The 25,746-nt window shown below is 48.3% G+C and overlaps 1 protein-coding gene and 1 long non-coding RNA gene across 2 annotated transcripts in view; both read left to right on the top strand.

Moving 5' to 3' along the window:
* Positions 1–72: 72 nt before the first annotated feature.
* myca (MYC proto-oncogene, bHLH transcription factor a) lies at positions 73–2,522 on the top strand. The gene is made up of 3 exons (XM_086150321.1): positions 73–270; positions 553–1,246; positions 1,476–2,522. The coding sequence occupies exons 2-3, from the start codon at positions 586–588 to the stop codon at positions 2,081–2,083; spliced, it is 1,269 nt and encodes a 422-aa protein (XP_086006447.1). The 5' UTR covers positions 73–270; positions 553–585; the 3' UTR covers positions 2,084–2,522.
* An 843-nt stretch (positions 2,523–3,365) lies between these two features.
* Positions 3,366–25,746, top strand: part of LOC147231823 (uncharacterized) — a 33,381-nt gene continuing 11,000 nt past the window's right edge. The window contains exons 1-2 of the long non-coding RNA XR_015106499.1: positions 3,366–3,513; positions 24,355–24,677. This is a non-coding gene — a long non-coding RNA (uncharacterized LOC147231823). The remainder of the gene's footprint in view (positions 3,514–24,354; positions 24,678–25,746) is intronic.

The following is a 25,746-nucleotide window of genomic DNA, read 5'->3' as shown; positions in this document are numbered from 1 at the left end:
GGGGGAGTGATATCCCTCCGCCCTATTTAAACGCGCCACCAACAGCCGCGCTGTGATTCTGGCGCTGCCGTCGAGAAAGAAGCGTCCGTCCGCCTCTCCGCTCCACTCCGCACCGCACCGCAACGCTCCTCACCGCACAGCACCGCACCGCCCCTGCGTGTACGCCGCTCCCAGCCGCGCCGACACCGGGACTTAATGTCACTTTCGCGTTGGACTAACACCCCCCGCTGCGCCGTTCTCCGCCTTCCGGGCCCGCCGCCCACCTGAAAGGTAAGGGTGGGGATTCGGGTCTTGCGGGAGCCCCGTCACGCAAGGTGTCGTCACCGGGCGGTGGGGTGAGGTTCCCCCACCCTCCACCTCCACTTCCACCCCCACCCCTCGCATTTAATTCCGATCAGCCGCGCACCTGCTGCAGTGGCGCCGGTGTTTTGGAGGGACCATGTGATTCCCGCTCCTCCTCCCGCTCCTCCTCTCTCTCCGGACCCCCTCCTGCTGAGCCGAATCCAGTAATCACCCTGTCTTGTCCCCCCTCCCGCCCTCCTCCGCCTGCAGCCCCGCCGCTCGGACGGACCCCGCGGAGCCACCATGCCGCTGCATTCGAGTTTGGCGAGTAAAAACTACGACTACGACTACGACTCCCTGCAGCCGTACTTCTACGACAAGGAGGAAGAGGAGTTCTACACGCCGCAGCTTCAGCCCCCGGCGCCCAGCGAGGACATCTGGAAGAAATTCGAGCTGCTGCCGACCCCTCCCCTCTCGCCCAGCCGCCGGCCGTCCCTCTCCAGCCTCTTCCCCTCCACGGCGGACCAGCTGGAGATGGTCACCGAGTTCCTGGGCGACGATGCGGTCAACCAGAGCATCATCTGCGACTCCGACTACTCGCAGACCTTCCTCAAGTCCATCATCATCCAGGACTGCATGTGGAGCGGCTTCTCCGCCGCCGCCAAGCTGGAGAAAGTGGTGTCCGAGCGGCTCGCCTCGCTCCACGCCGCCCGGAAGGAGTGCGCCTCGGACTGCGAGGACGCCGCCGCCGCCGCAGCAGCAGCAGCTGCAGCCTGGAGGATGAACAGCAGCTACCTGCAGGACCTGAACACCTCCGCGGCGGAGTGCATCGACCCCTCCGTGGTGTTCCCTTACCCCATGACGGACGCGCCGAAGCAGGGCGGCCCGACGCCCGGCAAGGACCTGCGGCTGGACACGCCGCCCAACAGCGGCAGCAGCAGCAGCAGCAGCTGCAGTGACTCAGGTGAGCAGGATGTGTCCACCCCTGGAGTCACACCCCTCCGGGAACTTCCCTCTGCAGGTTGCATGCTCTACACGCTGCAGGCCAGGTGCTTTGCAGCTGCTCTTCGCCCGGGGAAGAGTTAGATCTTTGCACTGGCGGATGACAGGCGGCTCGCCTTCATCAGGCGTAGCTGCCGGTTGTGGTCCTTCGGGTCAAGGGGCGTGAGCGTGACCTTGTTTTTGTGTTTCAGAAGACGAAGAGGAAGACGAAGACGACGATGAGGACCAGGAGGAAGAGGAAGAGGAGGAGGAGGAGATCGACGTCGTGACCGTGGAGAAGAGGCAGGCGGTGAAGCGGTCCGACCCCGGCCCGGCCGAGGCCAGGCACCCCAGCCCGCTCGTGCTGAAGCGCTGCCACGTCTCCACCCACCAGCATAATTACGCCGCACATCCATCCATGAGGCACGAGCAGCCGGCTGTCAAGAGACTGAAGCTGGAGAGCAGCAGCAGCAGCAGCAGCAGCAGCAGCCGCGTCCTCAAGCAGATCAGCAGCAACCGCAAGTGCTCCAGCCCCCGGACGTCGGACACGGAGGACTACGACAAGAGAAGGACTCATAACGTTCTGGAGCGCCAGAGGAGGAACGAGCTCAAGCTGAGCTTCTTCGCCCTCCGGGACGAGATCCCCGAGGTGGCCAACAACGAAAAGGCGGCCAAGGTGGTGATCCTGAAGAAGGCCACCGAGTGCATCTACAGCATGCAAACGGACGAGCAGAGACTGGTGTCCCTCAAGGAGCAGCTGAGGAGGAGAAGCGAACTTTTAAGGCAGAGACTCTCTCAGCTCCAGAGCTCCCGTGCTTAAAGATTCAAATCATAGACTTTCTGGCCTTTTTGTTTTTTCTTTTTTTTTTTTTTTTTTTCCTTTTTTTAAAAAAAAAAAAAAAAAAAAAATACAAGTTGGAGACTTAGGGTGTACAGTTGTTGCATGCAAATGCAAAATGGATTAAGTTGTTTGGAATCTTGTTTGATTTCAATGTTTAAAACTGCCTCAATTGAAGTCAAGGGTGGATTAAGTATTTAAAGTTTTATTTTTATTAATAAAATATTAAAAAAATAGGGCTGTGGGCCCACACTAAAATATGAATTTGTATGTTTTGTATATAATATTTCCTAAGAAAATGTATTTTTGGATCTCAGTTGTCTGGATGTTCAGACCCTTTTGTTGTTTCTTTTTTTTTTTGTTTTGTTTTTCCATTCTGTTCCTAAATTCTTTTTGAGATATAAAAAGACGTTTCTTCTCAGATTTGCGTCCTCATTCTTGCAGCGCAAACACCTGACACCTCACCGCCGGCCTGATTAGCGCCTTCCCAGAGGGAGTCACGTGTCGCTAATTCCAAAATGAAATGATTGACGGGATACAATGCTCCCCGTCTGAGGCGCTAATCTGCCTGAATGCAAATGAAAGGTAAACACTTGTTAGCCGGTTTAAGGAGATGCAGAAAAGTAAATCATCATGATTGAATCTACCTGAGAGTCGGGGGCAGGAAGGAGCTGCGGACTTGAAGAGCGGCATTCTGCACGTGCACAACGGCTGGGCGAGGCCTCCGCGGCCTGACCGTGGAGAAGAGGTGAGTTTCGGAGGGGGCGGCTTCAGAAGCCTGCAGTGACCCCCCCCACCCCCACCCCACCTCCCAAACCCCTGGATCAATCCTAAACCTTTCACATCACTATCTCTGAGAACTAGAGGGCAACCAGGTGGGTTCTCAGGTGATCGACCTGGTGATGTCATCATTTGGGTTCACACCCCAGCCTAGGATTAACTGTTAAAAAAAATAAAAATAAAAATAATAAGAGTCATAAACTGTGTAAATGTGCTGAAAATGGCCGAAAAAAAACAGAATCGGTGAACAATTCGATCTGTCAGACGTTCTGTGATTGATTATTGATCAAAACAAACCAAAAAAAAAAAAGGGAAAAAAAAAATCCCGACACGCCTCTCCATTGGTCTGCTGCATAGCCGCTAGCGTCATTATCATCAATACTATTATCGATCACATATTGACTAACCCGCCCGGCGTCCCCTCTCGCGCGCCCCTGACGTCAGCAGTGCTTTCCCGCGAGCGAGCGCGCGGTCCCCCCCGCCGCCGCCGCTCTCGCGAGCACGTGGAAGAGCGGCTCGAGCTCCCGCGCGCGCCGGACGCACAAACCGCCGCGGGCGGAAAAAGAGAGAGAAAAAGAAAGAAAGAGGGGGGAAAAGAAAGAGGGAATACCGGAGAGGAGAAGAACGACCCGGTAAGACGTGTTTGTGTGATTTCCGCCGATCGCGTGCATCCTCGATCCGGTGATAACGCGCAGAGGAATCACGGCGTGATTAGATTTTTAACCCCTTCCTCCTCCCCCCTCCCCCCCCCAAAAAAGAAAACAAAAACAAAAAAAAAACAATAACAACAACCGTGGTGTAGTTTGTTTCGTGCGTGGCGTGGGGTTCACGGATTCTTGCCAAAAACAACCTGTCTGCAACTATTGTTCCCCGCGCGCGTCTGGCTCCTCCATTGTCTGCCAACTTGTCTGCTCAGGCTGAGCAGCTGCAGGCTCTCACCTGCTGTCTGGTGATATTTTCTGCAAAAAAAAACAAGAAAAAACGCTGTATATATTATTATTATTATTATTGTTTTACACGTTGCTGTCAATCACTGCATGCATCCTCACCTTGATCTATGGAGACTATGAAGGTGGACCAGTCTTGGAAATGTCCCCAGACATGTTGCAGATAGTCATATGCGGCTGCAAAACAAAGCAGCGGGGAGATTCTGCAGACTTGGGATGGTTTTAAGAGCGGCTGGTACTCTTGGCGTGCACAGGTGCATCACCTGTAGCGCAGCTTCGTGCATTCGGAAGGTTTCTGCGGTGTTTCCAAGTGACCTGGTGGAAACCTTGCCTTGTTATTTTACAGTTCTTTCCAAAGTAATGATCAGGATTTGATTATATATTATATAATTGGGTTGTTACTGACCATGTGCATTTCAAAACAAGCACTTAACATGCAGTTGTAGCACTCAGGATGGGTATTCACAGCTACGATGGGGTTGAAACATACTGCTATGCACATCCCATTGTGTTTACAATAATAATGCACGGAAATCCCAAAAATAGCAATTTTGTACAGTGGGATTTGCATGGCAGCATGCACACACATCGGTAAACTGGTAAACCGAACGTAAAACCCTCGCCTCCCTCAGTTTTAAGGCAGCCGGTCCTACACTTTTGGGGTATCCATATTGGATGGTCTGCTTCCTGTTGCTGACCTCTAGGGATGGAAATTACTTTTCCATTATTTATTGTCATTGGATTATGATTATTCAGTCACACTTTGGATGGATTGCTTGTTGACCTTATTTGTATTTCCGCCATCCCACACAATGTCTGGCAATATTTCCACCTTCGGTTAAATCTATTGCATCCACCAGGTGTTCAGAGATATAAATAAAGCTTTGGCGCGATGAATGGCAAGTTTGCATGGAATTTCAAACGCCGTGTCGGGATTAACTCAAACAAAGTGTGAGAGAAACACCTTCTTTGCAAACAAGCTTTATCGTTATATTGGCGACTGTGTGTGTGTGTGTTTGCGTGCGTGTGTTTGTGTGTGTGTGTTAGCTCTCACGAATGGTACAAACTGATAATAACCTCTTCATGGGGCCGCCAGCAGCGAGCGGTTGATTTTCAGTCACTCATGTTAAATAAGTCGGCGTGAGAGAATTGCAAACGCCCGGCGGTGTGTCAGAACCAGGACGGCTGTCCGATAAAACTGGACATTCTTGCCAATATCTCAGTGCCAATTTAGATCCGATATGTTTAGCGGATAATTAACAGCCGGGGTTTTATTGCACGTATTGCTTGTTTTTCGGTCACCGAAGCCAAAAGGCATCCGAGAAATGGCCGGTGGTTTCAATCCGAGCTCTTGTCATCCAAGCAGCAGGCGAAAGCCAGTCTCACGATTTTCACACTCGCACACTCTTACTGGAGCGGCAGCGTGCTCCCACCATCTCGCTAGCTAGCTATAAGGTGGTCTTACAGTCTTAGAGCAGTTATAGGTCAGTCTTTTCCAAGTTTTGGACTTACGACAATATCAAACATGATATTTTCACAAGTCTTTCAGTCTTTACCGTGACGTAACACACGGATGAGCTCCAACAAAACGTGAAAAAGGAAACCACAGACGGTATTTGTTCGTGGTCTGGATGAACCGGAACGGCAAAAGGACGTGTGGCAACAGGCCGGCCCGGGACCATGTCGACCCTCCGACGTATCACCACCGAGCAGAGAAGAAAAAGTGATGGGCTGAAATAGCAGAGGCTCTGCAGATACCTGGTGAAAACATTGCATGCTTGGAAAAAATGGCTGAAAGAATCTAGTTGTAGTTTTCCACGAGTCTTTTCCCAATATTTTCAAAGTCTTGAGATATTCGGGTGGCTTTAGGTCTGCATGAACGTCGGCTAACGTCAAACAAATGTTAGAATTTAAGAGCCGGTTTACGAACACCCGCGCAAAGTTCTTCTCTCTCTGGCTCTGCCCAACCGGTCCAGGCAGAAGGCTGAGCTGGGATCTGACCAAGACATTGTTTCCTCCTTGAAGAGTGTGGTCCAGACCTGCTGACTGGACAAATGAACTTAAGGACAAGACAGAATGCATGTGTGTGAATGAGAGGAACCCGAGTGAAACGGTGAGGCTGCAGGGAGTGGAGATGAAGAAGGTGGGGGATTTGAAGCACCTGAGGTCAACAATCCAGAGGAGGAAGCGGAGATGAAGATGCAGACGTTCTCTTTGGGAGTGATCCATCAGAGGGAGAACACATGGTAGATGTTCTGGAGACAAAGGTCAGGATATGGTGAAGATCTGGCGAAGAAGGATGCTGAGGTTGGAACTCACAGGAAGGAGGTCTAGAAGGAGACCAGAGAGATTATGGATGGAGGGAAAGAGAACAGGAAGTTAGTTTGTGTGTGAGAAGAAGATGTAGAGGAGAGTGTTAGACGGCGATAGCTGATTGGCTGTGGGTGAGATGGAGGCGGACGATTGGCTGTGGGAACCCCTGCAGGGACCAGCAAAAGAACATCGTTCTCCACCTTAATCCTGGACGTTGGGGGTGAATATTCTCTGTCTTTGACTCTGAATTTAAAATTCAGAGTCCTCTAGCGTGTAGTTCATGAAGAATGTGATGAGCTGGCTGTTAGTTTATTCAATGGTTTGTGGAGCACAAAGAAGATATTCTTTGTGTTGACTTGTTTACTTCCGTAGGGTTTCAAGTTCTGATGTGACACTCTGCATCCCGTGGAGCCTTGGACCTCTCTTTAGATATTTAGCAGTAAAAGCCTGGTATGTAAGACGTGTGGGCTTTCCAGGCGAAAAAAAAACTCCGCCAGCCAAGCTCTCGGGCCTCTCCACAAGGCCTGCACACATACTTTTTCAGATACTTCACAGGCCCAGAATTACAGCGAGCTCTGTCGTTATGTAATCCTTGTTTTTTCAGGGCCGGAATCTGGAATATATTAGGCAGTCGCTACTCCTGAAGTCCGAGCCGCGGCCGCTCACACTGAGATGTTTCTCTCAAGCCATTCCCATTATTATCAAATGACATCACTCGTGTCTGCGGGAGTCCGCCGCTGCATTGAGAGAAGGAGTTGTCAGAGTGTTTCTTTTGGCAGTGACTGCCTGCGTTCTGCTGCCAGCCTCTTGCCTGCAGAGTGTTTTTTTTTTTTTTACGATGAGACAGGCCATTCAGGATTATGCTAAGAAATGTGACACGTGTGCTTTTTTTGAATGAAGTGCCCCATTGTGTCCTCGTTGCTTCTCATTTTGTTCGCCCATCTTTTTCTGCGGGAGACCCGCGTTGGTCTCAGGTGTGACGATGCTCTGGGGGAAGCACGAGGGAGCGCAAATGTCTGACTCTTATGTAACAGCATTGGTTCCTGTGGTGCAAGATATCATTTGCTAACCTCGTACACTCTTAGAACGCAGCATTTATCGTAGAATATACATTGAACCCTATAAGACTTGTAGAGCCGAAGTCAGCTTCTGAACTGCGATTCTATGCTGACGACAGTTTGGTGTAGCTTGCGGCTATGGCATGGAGGATCTCCAAAACGGCATTTCTTGCGTACGTTTCCAGTCAGCGTTGGTCGATGCGTCGCGGAAAGCACTTCATAGAAGAAAAAGGTAAATAGGCAATAGGGTCATGGGGCGAGCGGAGCTCTCTGATGTGTACGCGACAAAAGGCTGACCTACACGGCGATGGAAACCACCGTGGCTTCAAAAGAAAGGGATCACAACGCACAGTGGGTTTGTTTCGCAAGGCTTCGTCTTGACCCGTGACCATTACGGCCGGGCGATCATCAGAACCGAAACCAAAGAAGGTTGCCAGACGGATAGGAAAGGCGTAGAAGAGATAGAATGATGATGCTCCATCGCGTAGGTCCAGCAGAACCAATGTTCAGATGGACAAGGAGCTGCTTTGGTGACCAACGTGGACCTACGTAGCGTTGGACATGTTGTCATTATATGATGAGAATCAGGTATTGACGCGGTTTACATAAAGCCCACAGCAGGAGTCGGCCCGTGTCAGTTTTGATGAGTCAACTTGGAAACGCTTTGGCGCGATGTGCAGTAAAGGTGGGGTGGTCATGATGTTTCTGGTGGTTTCCTTTTGTATCACCGCCGTGCTCATCCTGTTATCTCACATTTTATTGTCGCTCTCCCACATGTCCCACATATGGCCGTCATCAAGATATTAAATACTGAGTCCATGTCAACCCGCCGAATGTAAAGTCTTGATCTCGGCATCAACTCCCAACAATTTCTTGATGTCCGTTACATGCATGGCGGAAGTCGCCGACTCATTCCCGCTGCATTCACTCCATCATAGAAAACACTTTCAGACCTGACCCGGAGACCGGATTCCACAGACTTTGTCCTTTTGAGCTAGTTAGTTAAAGATTGTTTTGGGGTGGCGTGCAACTGGATTCCCAGCATGGAGCGCGAAGCTCAGTATTTGACCTTGTTTGCCTTTCAGAGCGCGGTCAGCGAGAACGGTTGCGCGTGATGAGAAAGAACAATGATCAGCGACGCGGAGAAACAGTGTGATTATATACAAACCCTGATTCCAATGAAGTTGCGATGTTGTGTAAAATATGAATAAAAACAGAATGCGTGATTTGCAAATCATTTTCAGTCGAATACACTCCAAAGGCAAGATATTTTATGTTCAAACTGACAAACTGTCATGTTTTTTTGCTAATATTCACTCATGAATTTGACGCCTGCAACACATAAAGCACCACAAGTATAGAACTGAGGACACTAATAGTTTGAGCTTTTAATTATTTCCCATTCTTGCTTGATGTACAACTTCAGTGGCTCAACTGTCCAGGTTCTCCGTTGTTGTATTTTGCACGTCATAATGCACCACACATTTTCAATAGTCTGGACTGAAGGCGGGTCACTCTGGTCCCTGCGCTCTTTTACTGCAAAGCCATGCTGTTGTAATGCGTGCAGAATGTGGCTCTGCATTGTCTCGCTGAAATAAACGGGGATGTCCCGGGAAAACAATTTGAAATTTAGATTCATCAGACCACAGCCCACTTCTCTGTGCCGTTGATGTTTTGGCTTTGGCTTTGCCTGGCACAGCTTTAACTTGCGTTTGTAGACGCACCGACAAATCTTTTGACAATATTATGGACCGTAGATGATGATGTTCTTAAACTGTTGGACTATTTCCTTGCGGGGTTGTTCACAAAGTGGTGAACCTCACCCCGTCCTTGCTCATGAACGACGGAGCCTTTCGGGGACGCTCCTTTTATATCCAATCACGACACTCGCTTGTCTCCAATTCACCAGTGGAATTTACCAGAAAGGTATTTTTTGAGAATTCATCAACTTCCCCGGTTTCTTTGTTGCCTCTGTCTTAGCTTTTTTTGGAGCGTGTCAAAAAAAACAAAACAAAAAAAAAGAGCATTTTGAGTATATTGTCTTTGAAGTGTATTCAACTGAATATAGGTTGAAAGTGATTTGCAAATCATTTTATTCTGTTTTTATTTACGTTGTACACAATATCACGACTTCATGCTTTTATCGATACGGACGTCCAATGGTTTGTCGGTGCAGCGAAGGCGCATCCATGTCGAGGACACTTCTAGACACTTCTAGCCCTGAGACGCTCCCTAATTTGCTTTCTCAAGTTATTTCAAAACGAAAACCCTTTTTTTACTTTCCTCATCTGCTCTGTTAGACTGTGCATCAGTTTCATTTCTCGCCGCGCGTGGGAGTTTTGAGGCCGCGCAGCGCCGACTGTTGGGGAGGTCCCGTACACGCTTCACAGCCCGCCGCCCAACCTTGTAGTTAAAGCGAACTTTCCTGGCATTTTCATAACCCCAAATGTGAGACACTTTCTGACAAACAACAAGGAGAAACACCTACAGAAAAAAAAGTACTTTCACAGTTGGGCACAATCGGTGATGGTAATTGTGAGAGGGCGTTTGAATTCATTCATTAGGGCTGTAGCTGAACACACATCGGCGTTTCGATTTGTGGCGGGGGGGGGGGGTTGAGGAGGGGGACTTGCATACCAAAAGTACCAACCACAAGTATGCATTTTCCCAACATACCCTGCTAGCGTAGTGGAACTGTTGTTCTAAAAGAGGCACGAGACTTGAGAGTGCGAGCGCCCACTTAAAGGAGGAACAACCCTTCAAAGAAAAACACCCCATTAGTCAGACAGCACTCAAGCATAATAATCCGGCGGCGGGAATTCCAGACTCGCTATTTCAATCAGTCACACAGATGACGTCGCGCTTTGAGATGTTTCCAGTGAATGGGGCGAATGTCATCTGACCCTGACTTGTCGTCTTGAACGGAACGCCATGTTCCGCTTGTTTTCGAACAGGATGTACGACTTAATTGAATTTGTCTTCTTTTTTCTTTTTTTTTTTTTTTAAATCAGCTGTCATTCCTGAAAACAGCATAAGAAATTGTATGAATGGATGCTGAACAGATAAGCATGAGATCAGATCAAGGATTTGATTGAAAGTCCCCGTTTGCCCTTTTGTTTTCTGCAGTGTTTCATTTCGACAATACAGCGAACGCGAGCTGGATCTGCCCAAAGGGGCCAAACCTGGCAACTTGTTCCTGTCATAGTATCCTCTTATTACATCATCTCTATTACCATCGTATCATAATAATACAAATTGCATGGACGTGTGAATGAGAGGGTGAATGGTTGTATGTTTCTAAATGAAATGTGAATGAGTGAATGATTTTTTGTGTCTGTAAATGATGTGTAAATGAGCGAGTGAGCGGTTTTCTGTTTATTATGACGCACGGTGGATAAGAGGGTGAATGTTTTTTTGTGTTTAGACGAATCGTGAATGAGAGCATGAATGCTTTTCTGTCTGTTTATAAGGCGTGAATGAGAGGGTGACTGGTTGTATGTTTATATATGGCATCTGATTGGTTAATCTCCGCCTCTCGGCCAATGACAGCTGACGACCTTGAGTGTAATAGGCAATGAATGAATGAACGAATGCAAATCATATACATTTTTAGACGCTGGAGTTTTGCAGCATAACTGATGTACACAAAAAGCATGAATACACCGCTTGTTTCCAGAAAATTCTGAATGCCTTTCAAACCTGTGACTGAATGAGTTTCTGGCCAGCAACCGCTAAAACCAACCTTTTTTTTTTGTATGTGTGTGTGTTCCCGTTCATGTGGCCCGCAGACGTCAACACGCGGTTCGTTTCTTTTACTTGTTCCCATCGTTTCAGCCAACGGGCATCCCTAACGACGAATGCAACAAGAACGATCGTGACCTATGAATGAAGTTTTAGCTTTTAGCTCGCTAAATGAGTATGCTAACATGAACTCACTATATAAGAATAAGAATAAGAATAACAACAACTTTATTTATCCCGAAGGAAATTGTTGTCCCAGAGTTTCAAGTAAAAACATAACAATAATAAATAATAGTAGGAAGGAGGGAGAATAAGAAATACAAATAAAACCATAAAGTGTCAAAGTCAAGGCTATAAAGCGTTTGTAGGTCTTAAAAAGTACAAAGATTTGAATATTCCCTTCGGCCGAAGGAAGACGATAAAAATGCACACTGTCATCAGCTGCATTGTGGAATGACTGTGCTGCTCAACAGGTATATGGCGGTTCACACCGACGTCGGGGCCTCTCGCACCACCAGCGGCAAAACCTCCTATCTATTCCCAGGTCCTGTGAGCAAGATGAGTCACACCCGGCAAACAACGTATTTGATTTTCCTGTCAGTTTACCTCAGGTGTGGAGGGACGGCAAGCTGGGCCATAAAACAACCTACATTCTTTGTTTACTGTATGCGGCGGCGGAGGAGCCGGTGATTGAAGGGGAAGCGTGGCCGCTCGTTTGGCAAGCGGCTTTTCAAAATCCAATTGTTGGAGGGACGGAGCAGAGGAGTGCCGGTGACACCTCTGCGTTTGCTCACGGCAGGGCGGCGAAAAGGCCAAACAGGCCTGTTTCCAGATGCTAGCGAGGGATTTGGAGGTGAACCATCTGTCCGGTAAAGAGCGACTGATGCTGCACCTCGCTAACGCCACAGAATTATTCATTATTATCATTTTTTTGTATTCTATTCACGTCGAGTCAACGCATTGTTTTGCGCGTAGGCTTGAATAGCGCCACTGCTCCTTGCCCTTGCTCTCCACCCCATTCTTTACATTTTTTGGGGGGGGGGTTTCTCAGCCCAGCCTGCAGCCATGCTGAGCAGGCCGGCTGGAGGATTTACAGTGCACTTCAAAGATCATTAAAGCGAGTTCATGCAGTATTAATTGTGCTTTGTCCATGCGGACCTGCTCCATCACTCGCCCGTCGGGGGTTGGAGGTCAAGCTTCGTTCCGTCTGGCAGAATTCATTACACTGATTAAAAGCCCCTACAAGGTTAATGTAGTTTTACTCCTGGCCTGTGCACTGTCATGTGTAGTATTTGAGGAAAATGAGCGCACCGGCGCAACAGTTGGTTTCATCTTCAGGTGAAAAAGGCTTTCCTCTGCTGTTCTCTCGTCTCCCGCCTGCTGAGCGAGCGTGAAAGATGCGGGTCTGGGAGGGACGCCGGCGGAAACTCGTCTGCGGACGTCCAGCCGAGTGCTAAGGTATCGCCGGATGTCTCCCGACACCTAGTCGCCACTAAATATAGCCCGGTTCCCGTTCAGGGATTCCAGCTGGACGGCGCAGTTGTCAGTGTGGACGGATAGGTCTTCGGAGCTGCGGGATCTTCTCAATCACAAGTAAGAGCCTGCAGATATCGCCGTTCAACACGCTGAGCGATGCATCCTCCAAGGCGGGAAAAGCCAGAAACGAGACGGCGGTTAGGACCGATCCATCGGACGGCTTCGCATTTTACCGCCTTTCGAATGAAATCCCGAGCAACTTTTGCATTTTATAACAGCAATGGTTTACTTCGCACCCCCCGCTGCCCCCCCACCCCCACCCCCACTCTCGGCCCTGCCCCCCTCCAGTGAATAGCTGAGCTTAACTTTCACAGATGGAGAGCCCTGGGCTCACTGATAGCGCTCCCTTTTGATGTGCAGACTGTCTGTCCCTGGGGGGGTTTTGATTGCCTCTTTACTCCCTTCCTATGTAAGTCAATAGGATCCAGCCTGCCATCTGTGGGAATTGATACCTTTGCTGAATCATACTATTAAAGTGCAGCTCCATATTCCTTTTGCCTGCACCCTCTCACCCCTGGAGAACCTCCCTCTCCCGTCTCTTTTTCTATATGTGCCGGGATGCGATGTCTTATCGCGCCGGAGATCTGGCGCTGTTGAGTTTAACAACAACAACAACAACAACAACAACCTCAAAGAACGGGCGTGTTTGTGTCTGTCATCGGATCCACGGAAAGGCCGAGCTTCAAACGACACTACGGATTTTTCCGCCGTCGGTCGGTTTGGAGTTGTATCGAAACATAGCGGGTAATGCGCGGCTTGTAGTTTGATACTCTCACAGTATACTATGTTAGGCCAAGGCGCTAAACGTAGCACGATATGGGGGTTCTGGGGTCAGACAGGAGCGGAGAAGCCAAAACAAACATTCTGTTTGGTTTTGATCCGGATCACGATCAAAATGTGAGGGACGGTTAGCCCTCCTGTAGCGTCACCACGGATACGGCCTCGTTAATCAGTAAAACCGAAAGCGAAACGGAGACGGAGGCGCGCGTTCGAAATCGCTCCGGTAAAATCTCCAAAATCGGCGAGCGAGGGGGAACGGTTCGAAAGCGCCGACTTAAACAAATGTTTATCTATCGGCGGGATTAACGGCAGCCCCTAAATAATCCCCCCCCCCCGTCACTTTCCTCAGTTATTCTTTGAGGACACTTGTGAAAACGTTGATAGTGACAACAGAGGAACAGAAGCCGCAGCCAGCTGACACCTCGGGCCCCTAATGGAGATACAGTGTGAGAAGGCGGAGAGCCGGTGCCACTGCTGACTTGTCACTGCGAGCTCAGCAGGCCCATCCTGGCCCTGATTAATGGAGCTGTCTGCGGGGCCTCACAGGGGAGGCACAAGGCTGTTTTCCCATTGACCGAAGCCTCTCTTTATATGCCTACAACAGATGGGCCCCCTGGGGCCCTTGGTTCATTTGCACCTACCCTGACTTATGCGCTCAGCATCCTTCATCTTAATCAGCGAACGGGATCTGGAACGGGGCCACCTGACCTACAGGTGACCTCTGCGGTTCGTACACCGTCCCAAAGTTGCAAGCGCCCCGGTGTTAAATGTAAGCTGTGTCCTTCCTGTCCTTCCCGCAGGAGGTAGAGGCATGAAACACGGACAGGGTGGCCTTGTGACCGGCTGGAGCGGGCGCGTTTCCGAGATAACCGAGTTGAAACGCTGAAGGTTTCTACAGTTTCCTCTGTATTCGATCGGTGATATAAGACGACGCTTGTCATGCTGTGAAGGTGGAAGACTTGGAAGTGGTCAAAGCGATACTACATGGAGCGTTCTTATCTGCTTCTGAGAAATGAAAGGTTGAATATCTCTGTGTGATGTATGATTGCGAGAACGAATGGTAAAAATGTCCCGATTTGACGTGCGAATGACGGAGTGGATGGTTTTGTCTCCATATGGTTTATGAACGAATGAATGAATGGTCGTCTCCGCATGTGGCGCAAAGAGCGCCCGTAATTTCCAGAGTGTCCCTGTAATGTGACACTTCCTGACTACGGCGTCGCCGATCGGTCTCTTTGTTGACCCTCCGTTCCGTCATCAGATCAACGTTACAGTTCTTTTTGATCATTTAAATCACCGTTAAATTCCTGGTTTAAAAGCGTCACTCAGCCCGAGACGGAGTTTGATATCACGCACGGGAAAACGAGTTGATTACTCTGTGAGAAGGTAATGTTTGGAATTCCAATGAAACTGTTTAGTGACCTTTTGTCAAAGCAGCTGCTCATTGAGTTTGTTCTGTTTGGCCAAGATTGTATTTGGATTACTGTGTAAACCCTGCACGGTGTATTTAATCTGACACTTGTCCGGCGGATTTAGTTTCAGGCGTGGCTCGGAAACAAAAAACCTCCGAGCTCCAGGATGGATAGAGCTCTCTGAACTATCTGATGATTACACGAACAGTAGTTTACACACAGGAGTCTTTTATTTTTAATTCTAAATCTGCTCTGAATGGAATTTCTCCCATTTGTACTCGTGAGTCTAATCAGTCAGAGACAAATCCTGCACCAGACCGGGAAAAAAAAAAAAAAGGTCCCAGAAGCGTCTGAGGCTTTTCCTCCGCGCAGCAGATTGTGCCCATTGTGTGCCCGAGATTCGCGATAAATTCCGCGTCTCGGATCGAGAAGACACTCCTAGCGCCGCCCGCTAATTGTTCCCGAAATGCACAAATCAAACCCATTGTTTGAAAACTTTCAGATTTTTCAAGAATTGAACATTTGTTTTCCCCTGCTCTCCTCTTGTGGCGACATTGTTTCCTCTTCCTGCTGATGACTGTTGTTCTTTTCACTATCAGGGACGCGCAGGACGGGACTTTTTCGGTTGCTGCTGATTCACCACAGATTAGATCGCCTTCTCTGAGCGAAAGATTGCTTGGTTTCACTCCACGAGGCCCTCGCAGAACAGGATATAATGTTCGTCATTATAGGGCGTCTAATAAGGGGTTTTCTCATCGGTCCGAGGCCGAATCCGAATCATTTGCGACAGATTTGGAGAATCCGCGCGGCCCCTCCTCCGTCACGCTCACGCTTAACGCGACGGCCCGCTGAACTCTTCCTCCTCTCTGACCGACCTGAGTGCCGTGTCAGCGCCAGCCACGCCTCACCGCCGAGAATTAGCCTGATCTCCAAATGTAAACTGATTAAGGATTAAGAGTAAGGGAGTGGCGCAAATCCCGTGATCCAAAGGCTTTTCTCTCATTGTCCCTCGTCCAGACACGGGTTTTTTAATTGCGGTCCTCCTCATCGGACTTTACAGAAAAACATTAAATTCACCGACACCCCGGGAATGTATCTAATCAGTATTTATTTGAATGGAGTGACGGCGCCGTACCGCAAATAACTCACCCGCCCTGCCTCCGAGCCACGGGAATGGAAGTGCGGCACACAAGAAGACGCCGCGAGTTTCTTCTTCTTGCATCGTTTACCTCTTTTCCAACTGGCGCTGGAGTACAAGTACAACGGATTGGATGCAACTACACTGCTCAAAAAAGTAAAGGGAACACTTAAAAAGCACATCCTAGATCTAAATGAATGAAATATTCTTATGAAATACTTTGCTCTTTACACAGTTGAATGTGCTGACAACAAAATCACACAAAAATGATCAATGGAAATCAAATGTATTAACCCATGGAGGTCTGGATTAGGAATCACACTCAAAATTAAAGTGTAAAAACAAACTCCAGGCTGATCCAACTTTGATGTAATGTCCTTAAAACAAGTCAAAATGAATCTGTGTTGCTTCCTGAGTGGACACTATGATTTCACAGAAGTGTGATTGACTTGGAGTTACATTGTGTTGTTCAAGTGTTCCCTTTATTTTTTTGAGCAGTATACTTTGTTCACGTGGACTCATAATGCAAGTACCTTGTATTTCATGGAATATCGGATATCACAACAGATGGTCGACCCATGATTGTCACACGTTCATGTCATTTTCCTTTTTTTAATCGTACAAGACTTTTTTTTTTTTAGACAATTTTCTTCGTCTTCTTCTCCTTTGGGACGCTTCCTTGTGGGCCGATCATCCGCCGACCGTCTCCTCTCACACCAGTTAACTTCCTATCTTCTTCTCCCGCATCCATAAACCTTCCTCTAGACCAGGGGTGTCAAACTCATTTTAGCTCAGGGGCAACGCGGTGGAAAATCTATTCTAAGGTGGGCCGGATCGGTAAAAATCATGACATATGAACTACTGTTACATACCTATGGTTCAAGTCACTCCTAAAACCTGGTATTTTATAGCCGGATTAAACCTGTTCACAGTCCTAATCCGGCCCACGGCCCTTGAGTTTGACACCCTTGCTCTAGACCTCCCGTCCGGCAGCTCCAACCACAGCATCCTTCTGTCCAAACCATCTCATGACGTGTCCTTCTGATGGACTCATCCCTGATCCTCTCTGTTCTCCTCACTCCCACAGAGGAACCTCCACATCTTCATCTCAGCCTCCCGCCTTCTCCTCAATGTCTCCAAACCAGAAAAAACATGACATTCTACACCTTTCCGACACTCTTTTATCACCCTTCTCCACCGCTTCCGACCTGCTTGCAGTGGTTTTCACCTCCACCTCCGAAACTCATCCGACAAATGTTTAAACCGTAATGTAGGAGACATATTGAATTTTGATCAGACCAGCATGACCGACCAACCGGTGGCATCTCTGTGTGCGTGGAATAGAAGCACCCATCGCAGGGACGAATTGTAAATCCACGCTTGAATCGGGAACGGGCCCGTAACGCACAGATTGTCCGACAAACGCGTCGCAACGCCGAGTTAGCCTGCCGATGATCTACCGCTCGTGTATATTTACAGTTGCTAAGCTTCGACGGAACAACCGCGGCCCCGGGGGGAAGATTTAGTATATGATTCATAGAGAACGTTTGGAGGACCTCCGTTCATTACGCAGCCGCTTGGTCGGACGGCGTGTGATCTTTGTCTGCGATGCCCTCACATGGTATTTTTGCCTACCTCCGTTTAATCTCTTTGGGTGCGGGCCAACTCTAAATGCACAGATCGTCTCTTTTCACACAGACAGCAGCGTCAGCAGTGCCGTGCTTCTCGGCTGAGCCCCCCGAGCAGACCCCTCGGTTCCATGTCCTCCATGCCCCGAAAAGGAGGTTGAACCTGCACGACCAGCGCGCCAAAGTGGCCTGGTACTCATCAGCAGCTGGAGGTGTTTTGTCTAAAGCTTTTTCATTCATTTACTCTTCTGTGGAAGTGTGCCTTTAACATTAAACAAGCAAGGGCCCGACATGTAAATATTTAGCCATCCACATTTGAGCGAGTTCAAAGGCGGTGAAGGGAGTGTATGTCGTTCCTGCTCTCGGCCGGACACCGGGGTCGAGATAAGGCGCCCGAATTAAGCGCGGACGAGGAAACTGAGTGACTCAACCGCCGTTTTCGTGGTGATTGAGCGGCCGCCGATCATGACGGGGGGGCGGAGAGGGCTTCCCGTTTTCTCACAACACTTGTTGTCCGAATGCGGCTTCGAAACGAGTGTCCTTGGATGTTTATTACACTCAATGATTTATCTAATAAGCCAAAGATTTACATTTCCGAAAGGTAGGAGTCAAGGTAAAGGGCTGCTGTTGCCACCGCGCCCACAAAGAAAGTTCATGAATAGTTAATGTTTTGCGATCAAAGATGGATTCCCTTCATAGGCGTTGCCATGGAACCCACGGCGCGCTTGAAAAAGCTGCGTCCTTGGTTAGCGGGAATGATGCCGTCCGTTCTCTGAAAGTTTATTTGGCATTCTTTCCTTGTGTACTCCACCGAAATGCCTGGACTGTTTCATTGCTGCTGCTACCCCCCCACCCCCCGACCCCACACACACACACACACACACACCCTCAGAGTTCCAATGGCTTCCTGTTGGGTGAACTTACATGAGATACCTTCTGACATTTGGACAAATCGGATAAGTCGGTATTATCCTCAAGATCTGGTGTTCGGCGGTTGGGTCAATGGACCGGACGGACATCGTTGGAAAATGTCAAAGCTGTAAATAAAAAAGAAAGTCAAAGGCAAACTCTCGGTTCGTCGGGTAGAAACCGGCAACGCCGCGAGACCAAAGAATGCGTCTGAATGACAGCTGTAAGTCGTCTCTGTTAGGAACGAATTCTGAGGGACCTAAATTGAATTTTTGTTTTCCTGGATTTTCTGAGAGCGATAATGGTGTCATTCTTACAGGAGGAAATAAACAAGCTCGGCGTCAGGACACGACTGTGTGAGCCGGTTGTTCATTTATTGGATTTGCGTGGGACTTTTTTTTCTCTTTTTAATGACTGGAAATGGAGATAAAAGGCCGATAAGCTGCTGAAATTCCATGAGCGTCATGGGGAACAGTTGGCCTCACATCGCCGCAGTGGCCTAATGAGTTCTCCAGAAGAAGCTCGGGCCTTTTTCAGCTGCTCGCCCGGCACGGTTTCGACAGCGCTCGCTCGCACGGATCTGAGCGGCCGGCTGCTCGCCGTCAGTTCTTCTGCTGGCCCCCAGAAATATTTGGGATTGTTCCGTTTAGCCATTCATTCATCCATTCATTTCCTAAACCGCTTATCCTGAGCGGGGAGCCTATCCCAGCCGTCATTGGGCGAGAGGCGGGGTTCACCTTGGGCCGATCGGAAGTTGCTCGCCGGGCCGCGATAGAGAGACCGACAACTATTCACCCTCTCATTCACATGACATAGAGACAAATATCTGGGATGGAACCCTTCCTGATAAGCAGTGTCAACATTCAGGCAACCGCTGTATTAAATGTATCAAATTCATTCATTTATTCATCTCACATCATCATTTTGGGGTCATTCGGCAAGAGACGGGGTACAGTATACCCTTTTTTTTCACAGGGGTTACGTTCAAAAAAATCCCTGTGATAGGCAAAATCCGTGAAGTAGAAACCTTTAATTTTTTTTTCACAATTATTATACAATTAAATACTCTATTATACATTGCTGCTGTCGTCCTCATGCTTTTTTCTTCCTTCTTTATGGAACGAACGGAAGATTCATTAATTCCGTAATGCCGACTTACAGATGCATAGCTTTTACCTTCCCTTAGCATGTCCAGAAGTTTAACTTTATCTGCGATAGATAGCATCTTCCGCTGCCTTTTGGGCCCTGCCGCAGGTGCTTTTGTCGGTCCAGAGCGTTTTGTCAACATTATGGGTTTTAGAGACACTTGAAATTGCAAGAGAATTTGCACGTATGTAATGTAAATTTGGCAAGCTGTTTTACATACGCGTACATATTAAACTGCAACGTTATTGACGCACAGGTAGAGAAGAAGCGGAGTGACTTTCTAGCCAATCGGAATGCAGAACACGATGCACGATGCAAATCCGTGAAGTAGCGAAACCGTGAAAAGTAAACCGCGTTATAGCGAGGGATCACTGTACACTTTGGACTGATCGTAAGTCAATCGTACCACCGTTCACCCTCTCAGTCGCAGGTCCGTAAGAAACGTGTAACCGTTCAGTCTATCATGCATACTTCAAATAGAGATAAATAACAATTCACCCTGTCATTCACTCGTCTCATAGAAACCCAACACGCTTCGTACAGAGACATACAGCCACTCACCCTCTATTCACACGTCATGGAGTTATACAACCATTCACCCTGTCATTCACAGGTCCCATAGAAACATACAACCCTTTCACTCTTTCGTTCACCCTTCGTAAAGAGACGAATAACCATTCACCCTCTCATTCACACTTTTAGGCATTTCTGCGTCACCCCTAAACCGAGGCATTCACACATATTCAGCCATGTTTTTTATTCGGTATAATGACTTCTGATTACAGCTGCCGCACCGCAAGAGGGAATCTCTTAAATCAAGTCGCAGTCAATGAAATCTAAATACTTACACCGCGGGTCTAATACTGTCGATCTGTGAGCAGAGTAACTAACGCCTCTGCAAAATGTGTGCGGTCTAATTGGAGTAATCATCGAGCGGCGTCGAAATCGAATCACAATAGTTTCTCGTCAATAATCCAAAACATCCTCCCTGACTTGCGTGTAATCCCGTGCGGATCCGGGCCAGACAAAAAAGGGAGCTCCTCGCACCGCGGTCCCGGCTCGAGAGGTTTTGTGAAACCGTCATTGTTTTAATTAATGCTGGTGTTTGCATCGTAAGTTCTCCGGGCTGAATGGTCCTGTCTTCCCCCGCCTTTGTCCTCGCTCCTTTAGAGGAATGAAAAAAAAAAAAAAGAGGGCGGCCATTCATCCTGGCTCTGCACCTGTTGAGCGGAGCGTACGTCTCTCCCGTTTTTTACGTCTTGGATTTACAGCCCTCAGCTGGACGGGCGACCTTTCACTCCGCCTCTATGGGAGAGCCGCAGCAGCTGTGATGACTTCACTGGCTCCTTGTGCAGAGGGACATTGAGGAGAGGCTCTTTCTGCACCTTGAACCTGATAGCGGCCTGATTTGATACGGCGCTGCCGTCAGCTGTTAGTTTCTATCTCATTGAGCCGATTTCAAAGAAATTGAAAAAAAAAAAAAAAAAAAAAAAAAATTGCATCGGCCCCCGCATGCGGTCGCATCGCGCTCTCATTTCCAATCTATTCATCGGAGTCACAGAGAGGCAGGAAGAGGCCACTTCACGACGCCGGCCTTTCATACGTCTCGTCCCCGACGACGGAAAATGGACCGATACGTCGGTACGGGCCGAGCAGCTGTAGGAAGAGTCGGCGCTGGCCCGTTCCATCGGACGGACGGGGGAGAAGCCCCGCTTTGTAAATCGTCAATTTTTTAGGAAGCTCTCCCTTTGCCTGCTGGCTCTCCTCTGGAGCAGCTGCTGATCAGCATGTCGGCGGGTAATCTCCGAAATAAAGATTGCTAATGAGTTTGGAACTCAAGAGGATGCCTGACTCTTGACTTGGCATCACAGAGGAGAAGTGGCGAGCCCCCTCTTCCCCCTCCCCTCCCCCACCGGCCCGGGAGTATTTTCACTGAGTCACGTCATTTCCCGGAATCTCACATCTCCGGAGAGATTTCCTTTTTTTTTTTTTTTGCAAATAAAAGAAATTCATCTCCGCACTTTATGCTAAAAAACGCGACTTCGCCCGCCCCCTCCGATCTAGTTAAGAGACCGGCAGGGTAAGTTCCGCCGACGGGTCGATGGTAGAGTGACACCGAGTGGCTTGTCGGGCTGCTGGAGTCTTTTACTGCCGTCGAGTGTGGCAGAAAATAGCTCCATCCTTAAGGGTGCGTTGGCCATGTATGAATAAATGAGGCGTGTACGGTGTCCCGCGCCATCCGCCGCTTCGAAAACAACCCGGTGGCGCGAAGTGTTTGACCTCCTCGCGCTCGTCGACGTCCATTTTAAGCGTCGACGATTCAAAGATAATACCGATCGACGATGGGTTTTTTTTTAGGAGCCCCGACACACTAAAAGGTGACCTTTCGGGACAATCGGGACCCCGAGCCGGAACGCCCCTCCAGGAACATCCCCGGCCGATCGCCGCGTCGAGGCTCTCGAATAATGAGGTTGTTGTCGTTGAAAGACGCGTCGGCGGGAGCAGCTGAGCCGCCGCTTCCACCGGTGACACTGCTGCACATTCCCGGCGGCTCGCGTTACGGACGAGACTCGAGGCAGCTGGAGCGGGACGAGATTAGAAACGGATGACTCAAAGGGGCTGACGTTGCGTTCATTCAACTAGTCGTGGGCGGCTCATTGCAGATCCCACAACCTCACTGACCCATTACCCATTTTGAAAAATTTCAAGTCAACTTTTTGCAGATATGTGTATATTTGATGTGATGATCCCATGACTTATGAGTTGAATCGGTTCCGTGAGCAAGCTCGTAACTCGGTTTGCTCCGATATCAAATTGTATTTCTCCATTAAGATGTATTGAAATACAATTAATCCATTCCAGACCCCTGGTTTTTGCTTGTTAATAAGAAAAATGTACTTTATAAAAAGCAAATAATGGATAAAAAATAATAATACGCCACTGAACGCCACTTCACGGCCAGTGGCGGCCACGTCGATGTCCAACGCTCCTAACTCAGATCTGGGCTCTAATCGAAAAGCTAAAAAATCCACTGAGCAGCGGCTCAAAGCAGGGGAAACTCCTAAGTTGATGCACTCGTAAGTCAAAGTTCCGCTGTATCTTCTGAAACAAATTGCAAACACCGGACCGCCTTTAAGAATGATGAATAAAGAATAATCACGGGAGCAGAATGAATGAATGAATGATCTACATAGTGCCACACTGTGAGTTATAACCGATCACAAACAACTGAGAGGGAGGGTGAGAGCGGCCAAATCTGCGACTGTGCTCGCAGGTATTCGAGATATGAAAGGGCAACGTTATGACTCCTTCACAGAAAATTAGTTATTGCAGATGAGGAAGGTGGTGGTGGACGGATTGTCTTTTAAGCTGCTTTATAACAGAAGATCCAGAAAGATAAAATTTCTCCACTTTAACATTACCAAATCTTCTGTGAATCCACTGTTCAAGCAAGGTTTTGCACCTGGAGAACGGTTCAAGATCATCGGACCCAACGACCGCTTTGGGGCAGAGAAATTTTAGCTAAAAGTTTTTGTTCTAGAAACTCCCCTTTCACCTGGGAGAACCTTTTAGATTTGCGTTCTCACAGGATGTAAGGGGCCACAGTAGGTCGCAAGCGTCTGTCACAGTGGCGATCAAAAATAAAAGTCTGAAGAAGATGACAAGGAACATGTGGAGAGCGAAGCTGCCACGGCGTACGTGCTCTGCACGGCAGAAATAATAACACTGGGCTCTCAGATAAGTTGAAGTATTTGTGTTTTTTCCATAGTAACCAATTCAAACCCGTTAGCCGTTAGCTAACTCCGGACTTATTTTGGCCAAAATGTAGATGTTGCTCTGCGAGCCCCGGAAACTCATTTGCAGCGTAGCAGGCCAGAAGAGGTCAGGTCCTTTTTGTCACAAGGAAACAACTGACCAGTGACCACGATAATTTTCAAAAATGGAAAAAGTGTCTGGGTATGGGCTAGTTGAGGAATTCCACCAATCACGACGCAACTTTGAGGTCCTGTGGAACCGAAAAAAGGACCCTGCCTGGGGTTAGCAGATGAAATTGTAACCAAGGCCAGTTCCTTGTTATTATTGGTCCAAATGCACGGACAAACAGCCTGGTTCCTCGAAAGGTTCTAGCATCAGCGAGAAGTTGCGACAGTGAGACGCTTAAAGCCATGATGATGTCAGGTTTCTAATACTAGCATGAAAAAGGCTGCTGAGAGCATCACTAAAATAACCCCAGAAATATGAATCTTCATCTAGATAATCCTGATCTGAAAGCAACCTTTGCATTTAAGACGGTGTAGTGCCACTGTGTCGTGTAATTCTACGTGATAAGCAGCAGCCTGCTGGTTTTCCATGAGAATTTTTGTATTTTAAGAAAATATCAGCTGTGAATGAGCGATTGCGCCACGGGTCTATACTACGGGTTGATAGTACGCCGGCACATAAACAGGTAGTGAGAGAGGGCTTCTGAGCCATACTCGGATACCCAATCTCCGCAAATAGGTCGAGATCTCGTGAGGAAGGCAGCGGGGCACGGTGCCAGCTGGGTCGTGTTGGTTACAACCTCGCCCACATTCCTTTTAATACTCCGTCAGACCCCTGGAAATACATCTCTTGTGACACGTGGCGTCTTTGCGTTTATAGCCCCTCAGCTGCCCAGGAAGTATGTCAGGGGTTAAAAGGATACACACCGGCAGTGACAGATGTGTTCTCCAAACGGCAGAAGTAGCCCTGCGTGCACTCGTGAAAGAACCTGTAACACATAGACGTAGGTTTTGGTCTGTTTGAAAGGAGATTTCAAGTACGGCCGCCTGTTAGAGCATCTCACTTGCATTAACCCGTGCTTCTCTTCTCTGTCCGATCTGCAGGCCGTAGCACCCGACGAGGGGCGAGATGCTAATCTGAACGGGAAGGATGCAAAGGTGGAAGCGGCGTTGGATTTATGGTTTCACTATCCCTTTAACACACACGCAGACACACACCTGCCTGCACGTTTAAACTTCTCTGATGCTACTTCCCCCTTTGACATGACACACACACACCCCAAAGAGGCCCCTTCGTTCTTCTACATTGTGGTTTGAACGATCCAGTGCTGCAGCCTTTGCTACATTTACAATGATGAGCAGCGCGTACCAGTAAAATGTGACCCTTTGGAAACACCGCTGACCTTCTTGTAAAGCACTTTAACATGGTAATTATGCCGTAATCCCATAATTCACAGTCCTTTTCTTGTTTACACAGACTTTACACAAACTGCGCTGATATAATTCCTGCTCTGGTGTGTATGTGTGTGAGTGTGAGGTGAGATAGTATACTTGTGTCGCACATGACGGCATCTACAGTAAGCTGCCCAATTTTTTTTTTTTTTTTTTTTTATTTGTGCGTGATAAGCTATTTCCACAGTGTAAAGTCAGTCGCAGGCCGGTAGCGGTGCGGCTGCAGAGTGCAATCATATGCCACATCAGGTTTCTAGGCAACAAAGATGGATACACAAACACTAACTTTAGCAAATGATGTAGTCATATTCAATAGATATTAGCCATTAGGCTGCCCGTGTCAAGGACTCCTATTTCAAAGCATTACGTTGTAGCACAAACCGTGGAGTGGCAGCACAATGGACGGCCGCCGATGTCTCTCACACCTCCTCAGGTTTTGCTACCTTGCAAATATAATCAATTCTGTCTGCACCATCTAGGATAGAAGGTGTACAGCAGTGATGGGAAACTAGTTTCCCTTCACTGACTCTTTTAGTCTTAGTCATTCCCCAACGAGCATTGTGTTTTTGAGTCATTTGAGTCACTAAGTTTGTTAACCGTTTGTTTTCTGAGTATGCTGGCTAGTGTGAACCACGGGGATTTGTTCTTTGAGTTACCGAGTTAGTCTTTGGTTGAGTTGGTTGACTTTCTGCGAATGGGGGAGGGGATTCACAGCTCACAGCAGGGAGGTAAAGGGGGACACAAGGAAGAACAGGAAACCAGAGCTGTCGCTTTTCCCACAGGGGTAATACGGTGACTAACTTGATATCTGTATACAAATAGTCAGATTATCGGTTGTACAATAGTGATATGTCTGGTCTCTGATTTGCAGTTAGCCGCCTAGCTGTAGCAGGGACGAGTTAGTGAACGCAACATGGACTCGTGTCGGTAAAATGACTCGTGACTCTTGCATTTTGAACAGTTCGTTCACAGCCGAAACATCACTAGCATCCAGATCACGAAACCAAAGAGAGTTGGGAGAAGTTAATTTTTACGTTTTTTTTC

The sequence above is a fragment of the Fistularia commersonii genome, chromosome 8 (genome assembly GCF_037954325.1).
Source record: "Fistularia commersonii isolate RoL2024-O1a breed Wild chromosome 8, RoL_Fcom_v1.0, whole genome shotgun sequence".
In the NCBI taxonomy this organism is placed as follows: Eukaryota; Metazoa; Chordata; class Actinopteri; order Syngnathiformes; family Fistulariidae; genus Fistularia; species Fistularia commersonii.
This window is presented reverse-complemented; position numbering and strand designations above follow the sequence as displayed.

Coding starts and splice junctions, on each gene's coding strand:
- myca (XM_086150321.1), top strand. CDS start 586: ATGCCGCTGCATTCGAGTTTGGCGAGTAAAAACTACGACTACGACTAC. Junction 1,247..1,475: donor CAGCAGCTGCAGTGACTCAG/GTGAGCAGGATG, acceptor TTTGTGTTTCAG/AAGACGAAGAGGAAGACGAA.